General features: G+C 41.6%; 1 protein-coding gene across 1 annotated transcript in view; it reads right to left on the bottom strand.

Moving 5' to 3' along the window:
* Nucleotides 1-1,221: 1,221 nt before the first annotated feature.
* The window catches only part of KDM5B (lysine demethylase 5B), a 75,279-nt gene continuing 59,731 nt past the window's right edge, over nucleotides 1,222-16,769 (bottom strand). The window contains exons 21-27 of the mRNA XM_046678139.1: nucleotides 15,028-15,207; nucleotides 14,193-14,351; nucleotides 7,479-7,964; nucleotides 5,934-6,045; nucleotides 4,961-5,115; nucleotides 3,512-3,832; nucleotides 1,222-2,974 (exon numbers count right to left, since the gene is read on the bottom strand). Of these exons, the coding sequence (XP_046534095.1) occupies nucleotides 2,837-2,974; nucleotides 3,512-3,832; nucleotides 4,961-5,115; nucleotides 5,934-6,045; nucleotides 7,479-7,964; nucleotides 14,193-14,351; nucleotides 15,028-15,207 (1,551 nt within the window). The 3' untranslated portion in view covers nucleotides 1,222-2,836. The remainder of the gene's footprint in view (nucleotides 2,975-3,511; nucleotides 3,833-4,960; nucleotides 5,116-5,933; nucleotides 6,046-7,478; nucleotides 7,965-14,192; nucleotides 14,352-15,027; nucleotides 15,208-16,769) is intronic.

Here is a 16,769-nt window from a genome sequence, read left to right on the forward strand (position 1 = left end):
TCATATTACTTTTTTTGGTGGATACAATAGCAATTAAGTGCATCTCAGACAAAATCTCAAGACCTTTACACTTCAGTTTTTAAAGCTCTGTATGGAAGAATGAAGCAGGGAAATTCAGATTTTTAGCAACCTCTACCACCACAGGTGGCATCTCTGGCTTTAACCTTGAGTTAAAACAGTGAGTCCCACCACTCAGGATGCTGCAATGAAGTTCTAAAGAAGTGAGCCTCCTTTACAGCTAGGCCAAATTACACAACCTTTCTCCAGACTAGAGGCTACGTATGAGCAAGCCCTTTACTCTATATGAGTAGTCCCCTAGAGTGTGATTTGAAGGAAAAATAAAAAACGACAATCACTGAGGTGAGTGGGGGTACTCACCCACCCTTTGGTGCTGAGTTTAGTAGACTCCTTCTTTACCCTCTGACCCTCCTGGCTCAAGCTCCAATCTGACAGTCCTTTCTCGCTCACACCTTAGGTAGCTGCAGGACTGCTGAGATGGAAAAGTGTCAGTTTCTGTGTGTGTTTTATCTTCTTCCCCCAAGTTCAAAAGTTTCTCTAGGATACGGGCTGGCTTCACAGCTCATACACAATAAACATGGTTTTCAGATAACAACATCACTCTGTAGTCATTTGGGGAGATAACAAGAGGCATCGAATGGAAGGTATTCCTTTGTAGTGTTAGTGTACAAGGTAGAAAGAACACTACAGAACTGGAAAATACTACGCAGCCTTGGTCATTTACCAGCAGTGTAACTCTGGGTAACTGACACACTAACTTTAGTATCATCATACATAAAAAGATCAGTGGTTCTCACCTGGGAAGGGAGCAGTTTAAATACAAACCTCCTGCCTTTCCCCCCGCACTCAGAGAAGCAGAGCATCTACCTCATGGGAAGATGCTGTCAGGGATTGTGGAAAACCTACAGGTGAAGAAAACTAGCAGGGGCAGGTGAGACGCATACTAGGATGGCAAAAGCTCTCAAAGGCAAAAGGTTGATTCTAGCAGCAGTGTCCCCCTTAACTTACTTTCTCAGTGGAACTGGGACAGTTGGCATCCTGTCCCAGTGTCAAGGGGTTCTAAGAATCCTGATACTGAAAAAGGCCAAACCACTATTACTCCATACTGTACTCTGGAGACTGTTCCTCTCTGTGGCCCCAGAACCCCCATCAGACAAAGAGAAGCATCACAATAACTGTGGGAAAACTGTACACAATTAGGAGTCACATTCTTAATGAGATTTAATTATTTGAATTGCATAAAAGGGGATAGTACATTTAAATCTCTGCTACATCACAAACTGCTGTTTTGTTGTTGTTTTATTTTATTGAAGACCCACTAGTTCTACCCATTTTCAGGTTTATGGCTATAGAATGTGGGGAAAATAAATATTAGCAACAGAATAGGAAAAAGCAAGCAGGAGTGACTTCTGTTCACCAGAATGTTTTCTCCATTGCAGAACAGTTCTTTTAAAAACAAGAGGAGGGAAAAGCTATGAGCTATCCATATCCAGTAATGACAGCGAAGGTGAGAAAGAGACTGAGAGGAAACCAGGAAGGCAGAACCTGGGTGCTCGTTAAGTTCTCCCTCAGCCCATACTTCCCTAGCCCTCTGTGAGGATGAACATTCCTTCGAGTTCCTTCTGGCATCTCAACCCAAGATCAAGTTTCGCTGTCAATTCAAATATAATAAAGACATTTCCACAAGGAGGACTGATGTGAGGACTGGAACGATTTGCCAATGTTCTCAGAAAGCTTATTAAAAAACAGCATGGCTTTAAAGACAGGTTCTATTCAGTGAAGACTGGGGAAGTCTTTATTAGTGGGGACTGGAGGCATATGGCTCACCAAACAGAGCAGGATACAAAAGAAACCCCTAAGTTTTGCAGGCTAACATCCACTGCCACTGTAGCCTGGTGGGCAAAGGCAAAAGCAAGCAACCCCCTCCGGCTCCTCAAAGCCCACAAGGCAGAGGGGCAGAAGAAGCTGTAGTCTAATGGCTCTAAATAACCAGCATTTAGTGTTATAATTAGGACCAAGGATTTATTCCACAATATAAACTGCAACATTTGATACAAGCTACCAAAAAAAATAGGAGAGGAAAGAAGGGGCAGGAAGAAAGCCAAAACACAGCTGTGGCAATTTCTTATAGAGCAGTCTCTTTCCCACATCACCAGTTCATCAGTGACACTAGAAACCAGACATTGCGTTCTGTACATCAACCAAATGCTAAAGCACCACACACTGTTTGGAAGTTTGTTTTGTTTTAATTCCAGCCACTGAAACCAACATAGAAGTTATTGCTTAGATAAATAAACCTAGTCTACCAGGAAAAAGAAAAGTGGATAAGGAAACAAACAAAAACCCCAAAAGTGAAAAACTTAAGTTCCCCGATACGGTAACAGAGTAAACAAGAGAAATTCCTCGAATGAGGATTTACTGGAATTTCTGGTGCCCTTCTGGGCACTGAAACTGAGTTGGACTCTTAAGCCGGTAAATCCCAGGTAGAGGTAAGATTTTAATGCTGTACATGAAAAGGTGCAAGCTTCAATGCCTTCCAAATTGGTGGAAACCCCTGCAAAAAACAGTCAGCATTTCAAACCTCAACAACCACAAACAGCTCTTAAGGAAAAAAATACAAAAAGTGTCAAAAATTTTTTTAGTTGTTTTTTCTTTTTTTCAAAGAGTTCTGGAAAAATGATCCCGTAAGGAATAGAAATAGCACCGTTTACAGGCTGGTGTGAATACCAGTCCTGTAGCTTTGCTGAGATATTGAAGAAATCTTCTTGGTTGGAGTCCTGAATTACATTAAGTAGGGGAAGGGTTTGTTTTTGTGTTTTTATTTTCGGCTTGGTGCGTCCTTCACAGAACAGCGCACACAGATGTAGTCTTCTTTCTCTGCCATCTCTGGAGAAACACCAACACAGACCTGATGAAACCACTGATTGCAGCTGCCATCACACTGGACCCAGTCCACCTGGTTACAAAGAGCAGGGAGATGGGGTTTTCAGAGGAAAAAACGTGATTCAGAATTGGGCAGGCCAGCCTCAAGATATTCAGGCCGTTTGCCACTAACGGCCACCGTCCCACCACTGGGACCTCTGGCACAACAGCTAAGCCAAATGAGTGTAGCTGGCCCACCAGCCAAAGCAACCGAGTCAAAGCCATTCTTCAAGTCGTGACTGCTTTGGGGTTAAGACAGCGCCGCCCTGTGATGATAAGTAAGCAAACGGGCATTGCATCAGCATCCCCCCCACCTTCTTAGCGCCTGGACGCTGAAAGCTGGAGGAGCAGGAAGAGGAAAAAAGGGAGGAAGAAGAGTTTCTTCAAGAAAAGGGAGAAGACCCAGGAGCGATGGTAAGAGCAGAGATATCAGTGGGGGAGGGCTGAGCCATCCTTTCAGATCAGCTCAAAGCAGAGAAGCAGAAGAGAAAGACCCAGCGAGGTGAGGTCTAGCTTACAGGGTTTCTGAGTTAAGGGAAAGCACGTCCTCTACGGCCCAAACCTCACTGACCTCATCTCCTTCTGGCTGCAGGCAGCTCACAGCTGGGCAGATGGCATCTTCATCCTCAGAGTCCTCCTGTTCCGAATAGGATGTGTCTGAGGGCAGGGAATGAGTTTCGGCAGAACGGATTAATTCATAGCTACGCTCTCTCTCTAACGTGAAATTGTTCATGTCCTTGGGGTGGCTCAGTTTGACTTTCTTCTTTTTGGGGGTCCGCATTTTTTTAACTCGATCCCACCGCTCACTGGAGAGGCCTTCTCTTTCCAGGCGTCTCTTCAGTTTTCTCTCAAGATTATTGATTCCATCTCGTTTCCCACGGCAGCACTCATTCTGGATGGAAAATGGGCAAACTCAATTTTAGCCTAGTTTGCCTATTACTAAAACTAGTGAAGCTACCTATTAGCTGTATGGGACCCAATCAACAGTGAAAAAAATAATGCATCTAACCACCACCACTGCCTTCCCTCATGTCCCATAGGACAACTTGTTTGAGCTTAACTAAGTTAACCATTAGTGCTGTCAAAGGAATGCTGGAAAAAGGAAGTATCAGAGACATGATTGGTCTTCAACTCTGCCAACCAGCACCAGGAGACGGGGAGATGCCTACATTCTTCTTTTTATAAAATCCATGAGTAAGTGACTGATCTATAGTTTCTCTCTCAGACCCACACACTTCTAAGGAACCATGCTACTAACTTCCTTCTTTAAGGACATACATCCCTACCCCTTATAGGATGAAGGTGCATTAGTTGAACATAATCAATGGTGCTACACTATTTGGTATCATAATGAAAAATAAAATTCTAAACGCCAATATCTACCCTCATGCTAGAGATTCTTCCTATCCTGACTACATTCTCAGAGGCTTTAAATGTTACAGGTCAGTTAGTTCACTAATAGGAAGAAGCAGCAGTGTGTCTAACTATGCTAAGAAACAGAACATTATACAGCATCCCCTTCAAGTAAGTCAGCACTCAAAACTGGGGATCCTAATCACCAGTCCTCACATCAGCCATCTTGTTAGGTTTAGAAAAACTAAAGCATTTGTTAAATGTTAACTCCAAGAATATCTTTGATTTTCGAAGGTTTTATCCCAAGAGGCCTTCCCAGCTTGTAATTACATTTTCATCTCTACAGCATTTTCTCTTACAGAAGAAAAATAATCCTGCTTCTATAGCTTCCTACATGGAAATGATGAGAAGCACCTTGCTAAAAAGAAAAAAAATTCACACAGTGACTTAGAAAAAAGACCAAAATCCAGGCTGTGAGCCCAAAGTGACGTCCAGGCCCTGTCTGCTCACTGAAAGTCTTAGGAATGGAGTTGTGAGGGAGACAGTGTGCATTCTTTTCCAGATCAAAGACAGCATCTCACTCACCAAACTATTTAAGAGGAAATGACATTAAAGCGCATGCTCCCCGCTCCAGACTTTGCCTTCCCCAGCAGCCTCTCAGACTCACCTTCTCACTGCTGGCTCTAACTGGTGAGCTTCGGTCAGTCTGCTGAGCAGAGCTTGGCTTTGCAAGTAAAGTCTGGTAAAGTTCCTGAATTTCAGGAAGGGATACCTGGAGCAACTGGGCTTCCATCAACAGTTCATTCACTTCTGGACTAATACCTGTTAAAGACCAGAGCAAATCATAATGACAATAACAAAAGGTGCTTCACATCAACATTTAGACCTGTCAGATACACAGAAGCAAGCTTGCCTCTCACACCACTACCACCCTCTCCTTGTTAACCTACATTCAGTTGAAGTTAGGTTTACTTAATGCACCTAAAGCTACAATATAACTGAGCCCAAACTAGATTTTCTAAGTCTTCTGATTACTAGGGAAGCACTAATTCCACACTGAATCCCCTCAATCACTTATTGCTAATACAGAAGAGAGAGTACCTCTGCCTTGACAGCTTTTAATAGAAAGCACAGAACAGCCCAAGGCATGGGCAATCTGAGTGGATCAAGTAGCTGTGGCCCCTCTACGAGACACACAGTGTGATGGTGTGACTAAGGATCAGGACTCCAGTTGCAGCTTTAGGCAGAACTCATGGGGCAGTCATTTGTAGGTAAGTACAGAAAAAAAAGAAGTTTCAGTGTGGATTATCTAAGATTCTCCATAAATCTCCCGACTAATGAAGTAGAAGGGAGCCCATGATTATGTGACCAAAATGCTTGGTTTTTAATTATCAGTTGGCCTGAGTTAAATTAACACTTTTATCCCTGAAAGCAATCATATAAAGCTTTCTCTTGTTTCCTTTGCATTTATAAACCTTCAAATATGATCTTTGTCCTACCTTGCAAACACAGAGTAATCCACATCCTGCATTTGGGGATAAAGTCCTTTTTTATAGTACCTGATCATCTATAACAAAAACATACTACAAGAGCACTTGTTACTGTACAGCCTCAAAGTAGTAATAATAAAAAATGCAAACCATGGAGGGGGACACAACTCCGTCCAGTAGAGAAGGGAGAGTGTAAATATGAGGTTCTATGGTCCCAGTCATCAGGCAAGGAAAAGGACGTTATGCCAGGAGGCTGAGACACCTGGTGGAGGAAAACATTTCACAGTCAAGGTTTTCAGGATTATAAATACTCCCACCAGTCCAATAAAGAGACAGCCTGGGTTATCAGGCAGGCAACAAGGAAAGAGAAAGACTTGATTTTCCCAAACTGAAAGAAGTCTCCTGGCAATTTCGATCTAGACAAATCAACTCATAGCCACCAAGCCTTTAGTTTTTTTTTACCTGGTTTTACCTGGACTCATTTCAGAGAGGTGAAGAGCACCACTAAGTCTTTTCTCTGTGCGAGAATAAGTCCTATAACCTTTTAATCCGCAGGTAATTCTCTTTACGAAGATTATCACACAATGAACACAGACACGTACCCCTTTGAGTAAACCAACTGAGAAACTGCCTGGTATCATTCACACCCATCTCCCTACCTTCTCCAGTGTTTATTAAAGGAGCTAGGAGAAACAGTCCTTTAACCATACATTAGTAAATTAACAGGTGTGCCCCCTCCCTTTATTAATAAAGGTAAACTCCTAGCATATTTTGCATAAAGAACACAAATGGCTCTGCTATGGGCTGCCCAAAGAGCCACAACTCATCTATGCAACAAAAATCTAAGTGATCATTTGCTAAGTGCCAGGGCATTGTATTTCAGAAGCCTGGAAAGAAACTTAAAAAACAAGGAAACAAGTATGACAGAGACCAATACTTTGTCCTTATCTCCACCTGCTGAATATGTAATTCATCTAATTCCTATGTCGTCTTAGTATAGCACAAGCGAGTTGTGATACCTGTGCTAGAGAAATCTGTGCTAAATTTGAAAATCATCAGGTTAACCTTTTATAAAAAGACTGAATGCTGTCCTCCTGATTGGACTTTCCTGATGTCTTCATATTCTTTTCCTGCAGACATCTTCTACGGAAGAAGACAGAAAATTCTGCCCATTCCATTGATGGTCAGAAGAATCTGGCTTTTGGCAGAAAGATGACAGTTTGTATGAAACCCACTGCCTTTCCTCTGAAACAACACAGTACTCAGACACTTCAAAACCTATTCTTCCTCCAACAGCAGTAAGAAACAGAAGGAAGGAGACACTTCCTTCCTACTCAATGACTTACATGAGAGGGAGCAGGGAAAAAAGGTCAAGCAAAAATTTAAAAAATACATAAATATTAAATATGTGTCTGGGTTCATACACATAAATGGGAAAATTACATGAATATGTGAAGAGGTGAAATCTGCTCTACTGGAACGAAGTGCCTGAGAGGAAACTCCTGGCATAGTCGTGCAGGAAACTAAAGCAACACGGTAGGTACACAAGACTCCCCAGGGAGCAGCTGCAGGTGAAGTGAGTGCTGCTGACAGTCCAGTGGTCACCAGGAACACCACCACCAGAGACACAGGTTCAGGAACAAGGTAGAGAGCTACGCAGATTCCAACACCCAGCAAAGACAAGTTCAGACTCACCTTGTTTGTCTCTGATGCCTGTCCTGCTGAGGTTTGCCACCTGCTATATAACAGTCCTGAGCCCACACGGTCTTGCACAAATTTGAGATTCCCTGACGAAAGCAGTTGCTGGGCTCTGTGCTGCCAGTTCACGGTTCTTTCAATCATGTATCGAAGTGCATCTCCCTCAGGGAGGCGAACTCGGATGCGCTGCAGGGAAGCCAGGAGGGGCAGAATTTTCTCCAATGGAGGTTTCTCTGACCGCCGACAATGGGGACAAAGCCAGATTCGGAGGCCTTGAGAAATACTGGGTACTGCCACACAGCTAGTATGGAAAGCATCCCTGCAGAGTTCACACTGGATCATGGGGGCAGCTGGGGCCTTCTGACACAGGCAGACTTTCATTTCCACATCTTGGACAGGCGACAGCAATTTCCCTTCATTAGCTAGTCTGAGAGACTGCAAGGCTTCCATTTCCCTTAGGCGAGCTTCCCCAAGTGTTGCCATCTAAAAAGGAGTTAAAAATCAAGGACAATGCCACAGAGAACTCAGTCTTCTCCTAAAACTCAAGGGCTCTAGTGGTTAAGAAGATGGGCTCCAGGGACTGGCCGGGTGGCACAGCACTTAAGTGCGCACGTTCCGCTTCAGCGGCCTGTGGTTCGCCGGTTCAGATCCCACGTGCGGACATAGCACCACTTGGCAAGCCACGCTATAGTAGGCGTCCCACATATAAAGTAGAGGAAGATGGGCATGATGTTAGCTCAGGGCCAATCTTCCTCAGCAAAAAGAGGAGGATTGGCAGCAGTTAGCTCAGGGCTAATGTTCCTCAAAAAAAAAAAAAAATGAAGAAGAAGGGCTTCAGAGTAGTTATCTGCATTCAAATCCTGGCTCTGCCTCACTAAGCTCTGTGAGTGACCTTGGGCAACATATTCCACTGTGGCTACACTTCCACAGGTATAAAAAGGAGTTACTAATAGTGCCCACCTCACAGGGCTGCAATGGTGATTACAGGAGAGATGTGTGACAGAACGCTTTCTGCCTAGCACATGGTAAATACTTCATGTGAGCAATTACTTAACATGCACCACTTCTTAAGTCCAATTTCCGGGTATATTCATCTCCTAGAAAATTTACTTCTCTTGAAAGAAACAGGCTTCTTATATTCTCCATGTACTAATTTCTGAGGTTCTCTGTTTTCAGTTGAGTTAGCCTTTGTGTTCTTCTTAAAGGTATTTTACATGGAAAAGTCTCCTAGAGCAGTCACTATGCAGTAATAGTCTATGTCTCTTATTGTCTTTAACTTTACTGCCTTATATGTATGCTGGACAGAGCAACTATAGACAATGAAACTGGAGCCCTCATGAAAAAATTAAATAGAAACCACTTTACCAGACTTTTCTCACACACACACATATGGTATAAAATCAAATCATTTGGGCAAAGAGAAAAGCACGTTGCCTTTCTGCAGAAAATGGCAAGTATACTCGTATGTTAAGTTTTCCTCTCTATTTAAACAAGAGCCACATCCCAGGAAAGTTAACCTGAATGAATGAATTAAAGACACACATAAACAGAGTAACTTCACAGTAAAGAGCTAAGGTGATACTGAAGGTATTTCTGAATGGTATTTACAAGCTGTCTGCAATGGGAACTTTTACATGAACAGCCTAGGCATCTAAGATATAAACACATCAGGGCATCACAGATTTATCCATTACACACCATGAAGTAAATGCAGAGTCTAAAGATGACAAAATCAAAGCACTAGCTCTGTCAGAGTTAGCCACCACCACCTTGAACTTCACATCCAGTTTCCCCAACAAAAGGCTGGACCACTGAAGTCATGTTTTAGTACTTCACTGATAGAGAAACAGAGATAAATAGGGGGAAGGCACGGATTTTTAAAACTGAACTTTTCCCTCTAGTAACAAAAGCTATAGGCTGCAGAAACTATTCCTTTCCAGAATTCTATGCCCAAGTCCTTAAAATGTTAATTTGTCACAGTTAAAACCATTCCCAGTTATCACATCTGCCCACCATCAGGTCAACATGATTCATCAGATGAGGCACCCCGAGTCATAAAGCCAGAATGAGCTCTCCATTATCTCTTTTTGGACTACAGAAGAAAATGTATGAATAAGGGTTAAGGGAAGAAACAAAAAGATCTAGAAGTAAATCAGGTAACAAACCTTTGGTATATTTTTAAAAATCCACTTATTTCGGTAGACAAAAACACTGTCCAGGCAGTATACATGGGTTACGTGATAACAAGGTGCCTTCCTATGGCTTAGAAATGGAGAGCAGGGGCTGGCTGGTGGCTCAGCAGTTAAGTGTGGACGTTTCGCTTTTGCGGCCCAGGGTTCACCGGGTTTGGATCCCAGGTGCGGACATGCCACTGCTTGGCAGGCCATGCTGTGGCAGGCATCCCACATATAAAGGAGAAAGATGGGCATGGATGTTAGCTCAGGGCCAGTCTGCCTCAGCAAAAAGAGGAGGATTGGTGGCAGATATTAGCTCAGGGTTAATCTTCCTCAAAAAAATAAATACATTAAAAAAATTAAAAAAACAAAAACAGACACAATCTTTACAAAAAACAAACCAGAGACATAATAGTGGAAAATAGCTCCTGAAAAATGCCAGAATGATGCTGAGGCAGAAGACTCTGATCAGAAGCTGACTGAATTTACAAGTATGTCCAAAGAAAGTCTATATCAAAATATATAAAATCAAGGCAATCCCACATCAATTCAAGAGAGGTCAGGCAGCTACAAGGAACAGACTGGGAAGAAGGCGCCATGGCCCAAGGATGGACACATTCAGTCCAGTCCTAGTAGTAGGAACATTCCTACTCTAGAATGGGCAATGCTTTGTGCCATTAAAAGCATCCAAGTGGGACTACATCCAACTAAAAAACTTCTGAATAGCAAAGGAAACCAACAAAATGAAAAGGCAATCTATGGAATGGGAGAATATATTGATAAATCAATTATCTGATACCGGGTTAATATTCAAAATAGATAAAGAACTCATGCAACTCAACACAAAAACAAAACAAAACAAAAAAACACAAAAATAATCCCATTAAGAAATGGGCAGAGGATCTGAATAGACAATTTTCCAAAGAAGACATACAGATAGCCAACACATTACATGAAAAGGTGCTCAATATCACTAAGCATCTGGGAAATGCCATTCAAAACCACGAGATATCACCTCACACACCTGTCAGAATGGCTAGTATCAACAAGACAAGAAATAGAGGTGACCTTAGCATCATGGTGGAGTGGGCTCGCCCTGTAAACTCTCCCCTCTAAGATACAATAAAAAGGACATCCATATTCCAAAAGAGGACATCCACCCAACAGAAGACATCTGAGAGACCCATGCAGCCATATGTCGGAAGGTGGAGGTGCTAAAGCCCACCTACCAATGAGGTAAGAGAAAGCTTCCCTTCCTCCCTGAAGGATAGCAACTGAGGGATTGCACATGGCTTCCAAGAGGAAAGGGGGGAGGGGGCAGCAGCCCTCCATGGGAACACTATAGATCTGTGAGGTCCCTCTCAGCCCAGGAGAAAACCCCAGAAGGGGTCACTAGCCATCACGGAGGTGTCTTCGTCAAGCTAACACCCCAGGAGAGCAGACAGTGAGGGCAGAGTGAGAAGCCCCCCGAGATCATGCAGGAGAAAGAAAGCACCCCTCTTCCCGACCCAGCGCGCCGCAGTTCAGCACCTGGGAGTTGTGCTGCACATCGCAGCAGGCTCAGAATACGCAGCTCTTGACCCCCACCCAGTGATGACACGTGGAAGTGGCGATCAAGTACTACCACTATATGGAAGCACAAATCCATGCCGTCTAACAGTATGAAAAAACCTAACAAAACTCCAGACCAGAAGGAAAATGACAAATACCCAGAAGACATAGAAATCTATAACCTCAATGACAGAGAATTCAAAACAGCTATCATTAAAAAACCTGAGTTAAAAGAAAATGCAACTAACAGAAAGAGAACTCAAGAGTATACTCTCATTTACACAAGCTACAAAAAGAATAAAATATCTAGGAATAAAGTTAACCAAGGAAGTAAAAGATCGATACAATGAAAACTATAAGACATTACTGAAAGAAATCAGTGATGACATAAAGAAATGGAAAGATATGCCATGCACATGGATTGGAAGAATAAACATAGATACAGCCCAATCATAAAATGGGCAGAGGATATGAACAGACATTTCTCCAAAGATATACAGATGGCCAAGTGGCACATGAAAAAATGTTCAACATCACTAATCACTAGGGAAATGCAAATCAAAACTATACTAAGATATCACCTTATACTCGTTAAAATGGCTATAATCACCAAGACAAAAAATAACAAATGTTAGAGAGGCTGTGGAGAAAAAGGAACCCTCACACACTGCTGGAAGGAATGTAAACTGGTGCAGCCACTATGAAAAACAGTATGGAGATTCCTCAAAAAACTAAAAATAGAACTACCCTATGACCCAGCTATCCCATTACTGGGTATCTATCCAAACAACTTGAAATCAACAATCCAAAGTGACATGTGTACTCCTATGTTCACTGCAGCACTATTCACAATAGCCAAGACATGGAAGCAATCCAAGTACCCATCGATTGATGATTGGATAAAGATGTGGTGTGTATATATACAATGGAATACTACTCAGCCATAAAAAAAAAGACAAAATGGTCTCATTTGCAACAACATGGATGGACCTGGAAGGTATTATGTTAAGTGAAATGAGCCAGACAGAGAAAGACAAACATCGTATGACTTCACTCATTATGTGGAAGATAAACACATGGACCAAGAGTACAGTTCAGTGGTTAACAGGAGGAAGGGGGTTGGGTACAAAGGGGAAGGGAGCACTTATACGGTGACAGACAAGAAATAACGTACAACTGAAATCTCACAATGTTGTAAACTATTATGAATGAACTCAATTAAAAAAAAAAAAGACAGGAAATAATGTGTTGATGAGGATGTGGAGAAAAGGGGACCTCAGTGCACCATTGGTGGGAATATAGGTTGGTACAGCCACTATGGAAACCAGTATGGAGGTTCCTCAAAAAATTAAAAGCAGAAGTACCATAAGATCCAGCAATTCCGCTTCTCACTATTTATCTGAAAGAAATGAAAACCCTAACTTGAAAAGATATCTGCATTCTCATGTTCACTGCAGCATTGCTTATAATAGCCAAGATAAGGAGATAACCCAAGTGTCCATTGAAGACAGATGAACGGATAGAAAAAATGTAATGTAGTATGTACATACAATGGAATATTATTCAGTCATAAAGAAAAGAAGGAAATCCTGCCATTTGCAACAACTTAGATGGACCCTGAGCGCATTATGCTAACTAAAATGAGTCAGAGAAAGACAAATACTGTCTGATCTCATTACTTGTGGAAACAAAAAAACCCCCACCAATCTCACAGATACAGAGAACAGACAGGTGACTGCCATAGGCAGGGGCTGGGGAGTAGGTGAAACGGGTGAAGGGGGTCAAAGGTGACAACTTCTAGTTATAAAATAAATAAGTTATGGGGATATAACATGGTGACTAGAGTGAATACTACTATATGTATATATGAAAGTCGCTAAGAGAGTAGATCTTTAAAGTTCTCATCATAAGAAAAAAAGTTTGGGGGCCGGCCCTGTGGCCTAGTGGTTGGGTTCGATGCACTCCCCTTCAGCGACTGGATTCAGTTCCCAGGCATCACTCATCAGTGGCCATGCTGTGGCAGTGATCCACATTACAAAACTGAAGAAGACTGGCACAGATGCTAGCTCAAGGCTAATCTTCCTCAAACAAAAAGAGCAAGATTGGCAACAGATATTAGTTCAGGGCAAACCTTCTTCAGAAAAAAAAAAAGAAAAAAAGAAAAAAAGAAAAAAGTTTCTAACTATGTGTGGTAATAATGGATGTTAACTAGACTTACCGTTGTGATCATTTCACAATACATACATATATTCAATCATTATGTTGTACACCTGAAACTAATATAATGTTTTATGTCAATTATACCTTAGTAAAAGATGTTTAAAAAAGCATCCAAATCACATAGCTATCTTCCACTGTCCTGACACTGTGCTCACTGAACATGAGCTAGATACTACTGCTACATCTTCTTGAAGACGATATCATCTCTGAATCAACAGTGCTCACTAAATGTAGGTCAGACTCACAAGTATCCAGTACACTTTTTTTTTTTAAGCTTCAGTGCATGGTTGTGTATCCTAGTTGTTAGTTTAATTCTCTCTGTGAGCTGCTGCCACAATATGACAACAGACAGACAAGTAGTGAGGTTCCACAACCAGGAAACGAACATGGGCCGTGGCAGTGAGAGTGCTGAATCATAACCATTGCCCACCAGGGCTGGCTCTGTAAGTGTATTTCTTACTGTAAATCAATAAGCTGGCATTGCAGTTTCACATAACTGTTAGCCCTGATATCCTAAGTCAGCATCCCTGGATCAACCCATAGGCACTGACAAGACTGTTTCTGAGTCTGCAACACTTCACACTGGCAGGCATTCCCCAAATCTGCACCTCTATGCATCTTCCTTCAGAAAGTCTTTTTGGTAAAACTGAGTGCTTTTAAAGTTATTCTTCTACTTGCCTTCCCAATATTCCTGAAAACAAGAAAGGGTTAAAAGCTATCCTCCCCAACCAAGAGAGAGAGGAGATGGTAAAGCGCCACTACATACAGCTGAAGCAGTCTCTCTGCTTTCAGTTAAAGCTCTCTCCAGGTCACTCAGACTCTCTAATTTGGGGCTTTTCTTTTTCCCACTTGGCAAGGGCTCTTTTAACTTTCTCTGCTTCCTCTTCAATCCCAAAAGGCCAATATCACATCGAGGGCACAGCACCTAATGTGGGACAAAGCACAAGCTTCGGTAAAATGAATTTCAGACAGAACATTAGGAAGTAGAAAATAACAACTGAAGCAGTGGAAAGGATGTAAATTTCTTAGTATCTAACATTTTTCTTTGTAATATGCCACCCTGAAGCCAGAAAATTCCTCTATAACGGAACAAAGGGAGGGAGGGAGGAAAGAAGGAAATCTCACAAAAGATTGGCTTTGACTCTAGATTCAATTCAGTAATAAGTACAAATGTGATATAAACTTATCCCAATCATAATGCATGACCAGTTTCAGCTCACAAAAAATACAAAGAGTGCGACTCTAGCACCTTATGAGGGGTGAATGAGATCATTTATCTGGCTTACTAAATGCAAGTGGTGAAGCAAGGCCAAGGTTAGAAGTTCAATTTCAACACAGATTGAGGAACTTCAATGAGAAAAATGTTCTTCCTTCGACACTGAACGCTATCCTAACGGTATCCAGAGAGCAATTAAAGGTCTTTTCACTAGAAGCTCAGAACAATCTCCCTGGCTCTACCAAAAGGGGAGAACAAACAAAAAAAACACCTCATAGAACACAGATCAATCAGTGATGCCAACTTTTGCATGAGAGGGACTGCACGTTTTACCAAGTTAGGAGATCTAACGTCTGTCTTGTAGATGAGCAGGATGCAAACTTACCTCTAAGAGAGAATATGGAGAATTCTCAGTCAAGAACGTATTAGCAGCACATTCTTTCCAAGCCTGAACCTCAGCTACTAGTGATTCTAGTCTTGGTAAAGAATTCAGATGCACTGGGATAGATCGGCCTCGTGTAACAAGTTCTATGAGTGTGTCCAGCACTGGCACACGTCCTCCAACCTAATAAATCAAGAAAAATTAAAGCAACTTAGAAAAAAGAATACTTCTATGTAAAGTGGGAAAAGCACAATTCAGACTGGGCCTACTCCACGATTTTAATATGTTAAATTCACAAATGGATATCGACAAACCTGCCAGCTGACCAATGGTGGTGGGGGGTGGGTCGACGTGTTCTTTCACTTAACAAAACCCTGAAGAATCTAGTTTGTGCTTGAACCCAAGGATACAACTGTGAACATAACATACACTGTGGTCCCTTTGTTGTATTTATGCCCTTCTAAATTCACTTGTCACCTTGGTCCCTATGAATACTTTGAAAAAAAATCAACAAAAATGTAGATTTGAAACAACTCAAAAGACTTTCATACAAACTTACATAAATAAAAGTAACAAAACAAAATTTTACTCCAATCCAGTCACCAACGATGAATTAAAGTCACTCAGTATAAACTATTCAGGAAACTGAGTTGAGAAAGCCCACTGGTTCTCAAACTTTAGTATTCATTAAGAGTCATGTGGAAAGCTTATTTAAACAGTTTCCTGGGCTCCATCCCCAGATATTTGATTCAGGGAAGGATCCATGATTTGCATTTCTAACAAGTTTTCAGGTGATGCTGATGCTACTGATACTGGGACACATTTTAAGGATAAGATACCCAAACTGGAAGAAGAATAAAAGCATTAGGTTGGGGGTGAGGGGTAGGGGAGCACTGGTGTTACTCAACACAATAGCAAATCTTAGCTTCACTAAGTAGGTCATCTTTATATGTCTCTTGATGTGATTCAATACATATACAATATCACCTGATACTTGATGTACTCTAAGTCAAAAATATTTCATCAAGGCTTTGAAACTAACTTCCAATTTACAGGAAATACAGAAGAAAGAACACACCACAACCAGACGAATCCAGAAGGTGGAACATATATACCACGAGATAACTGTTCAGGACAGTGATATGAAAAAAAAGTAGGGTGGAGAGAAGAACTCTTGTAACAGGATTAAAAGAAATTTAAAGCGATATATCAATTAGATGTAACATGTGGTCCTGGATTGGAAAAACCACTATAGGTGATATTTTTTGGAAAACTGAACACAGACTAAGTAGATCGATGTTTTACTGCTTTGACATTTAATCTGAAAGGATCGAAATTGTGAGGGCATAAATGTGCTGCTGGACACTTAATATAAAGTGACTCACAAATTACTTGCTATTCCTATGATACTTTTAGAAAAAGTACTTCCTATGTGCAAAGCAGACTACTGGACAACATTTTAAAGTAAATAATTCTCTAAATATGAAGACGTTCCTAGTTGTTAGTCACATCTTTCTATTAGTCATTAAATATATGATGCAAGTAAAGACCAGGCAATTATTTCAGGAATGGAGCAAAATTTGCTTTTTGCCTTTATAGGCACTATTGCAAACACAGTACTAAGCAGTATATACATACAAAACACGAAGAGAGTGAACCTTTCCAGAAACATGTCCTGTCTGTCTGATTTCACATGCTCACCTCTCCTTATTGCAACAACCTCACCCTTTTGGCTGTGCCCTTTC

This window comes from Equus quagga, chromosome 12 (assembly GCF_021613505.1).
Source record: "Equus quagga isolate Etosha38 chromosome 12, UCLA_HA_Equagga_1.0, whole genome shotgun sequence".
Classification (NCBI taxonomy): Eukaryota; Metazoa; Chordata; class Mammalia; order Perissodactyla; family Equidae; genus Equus; species Equus quagga.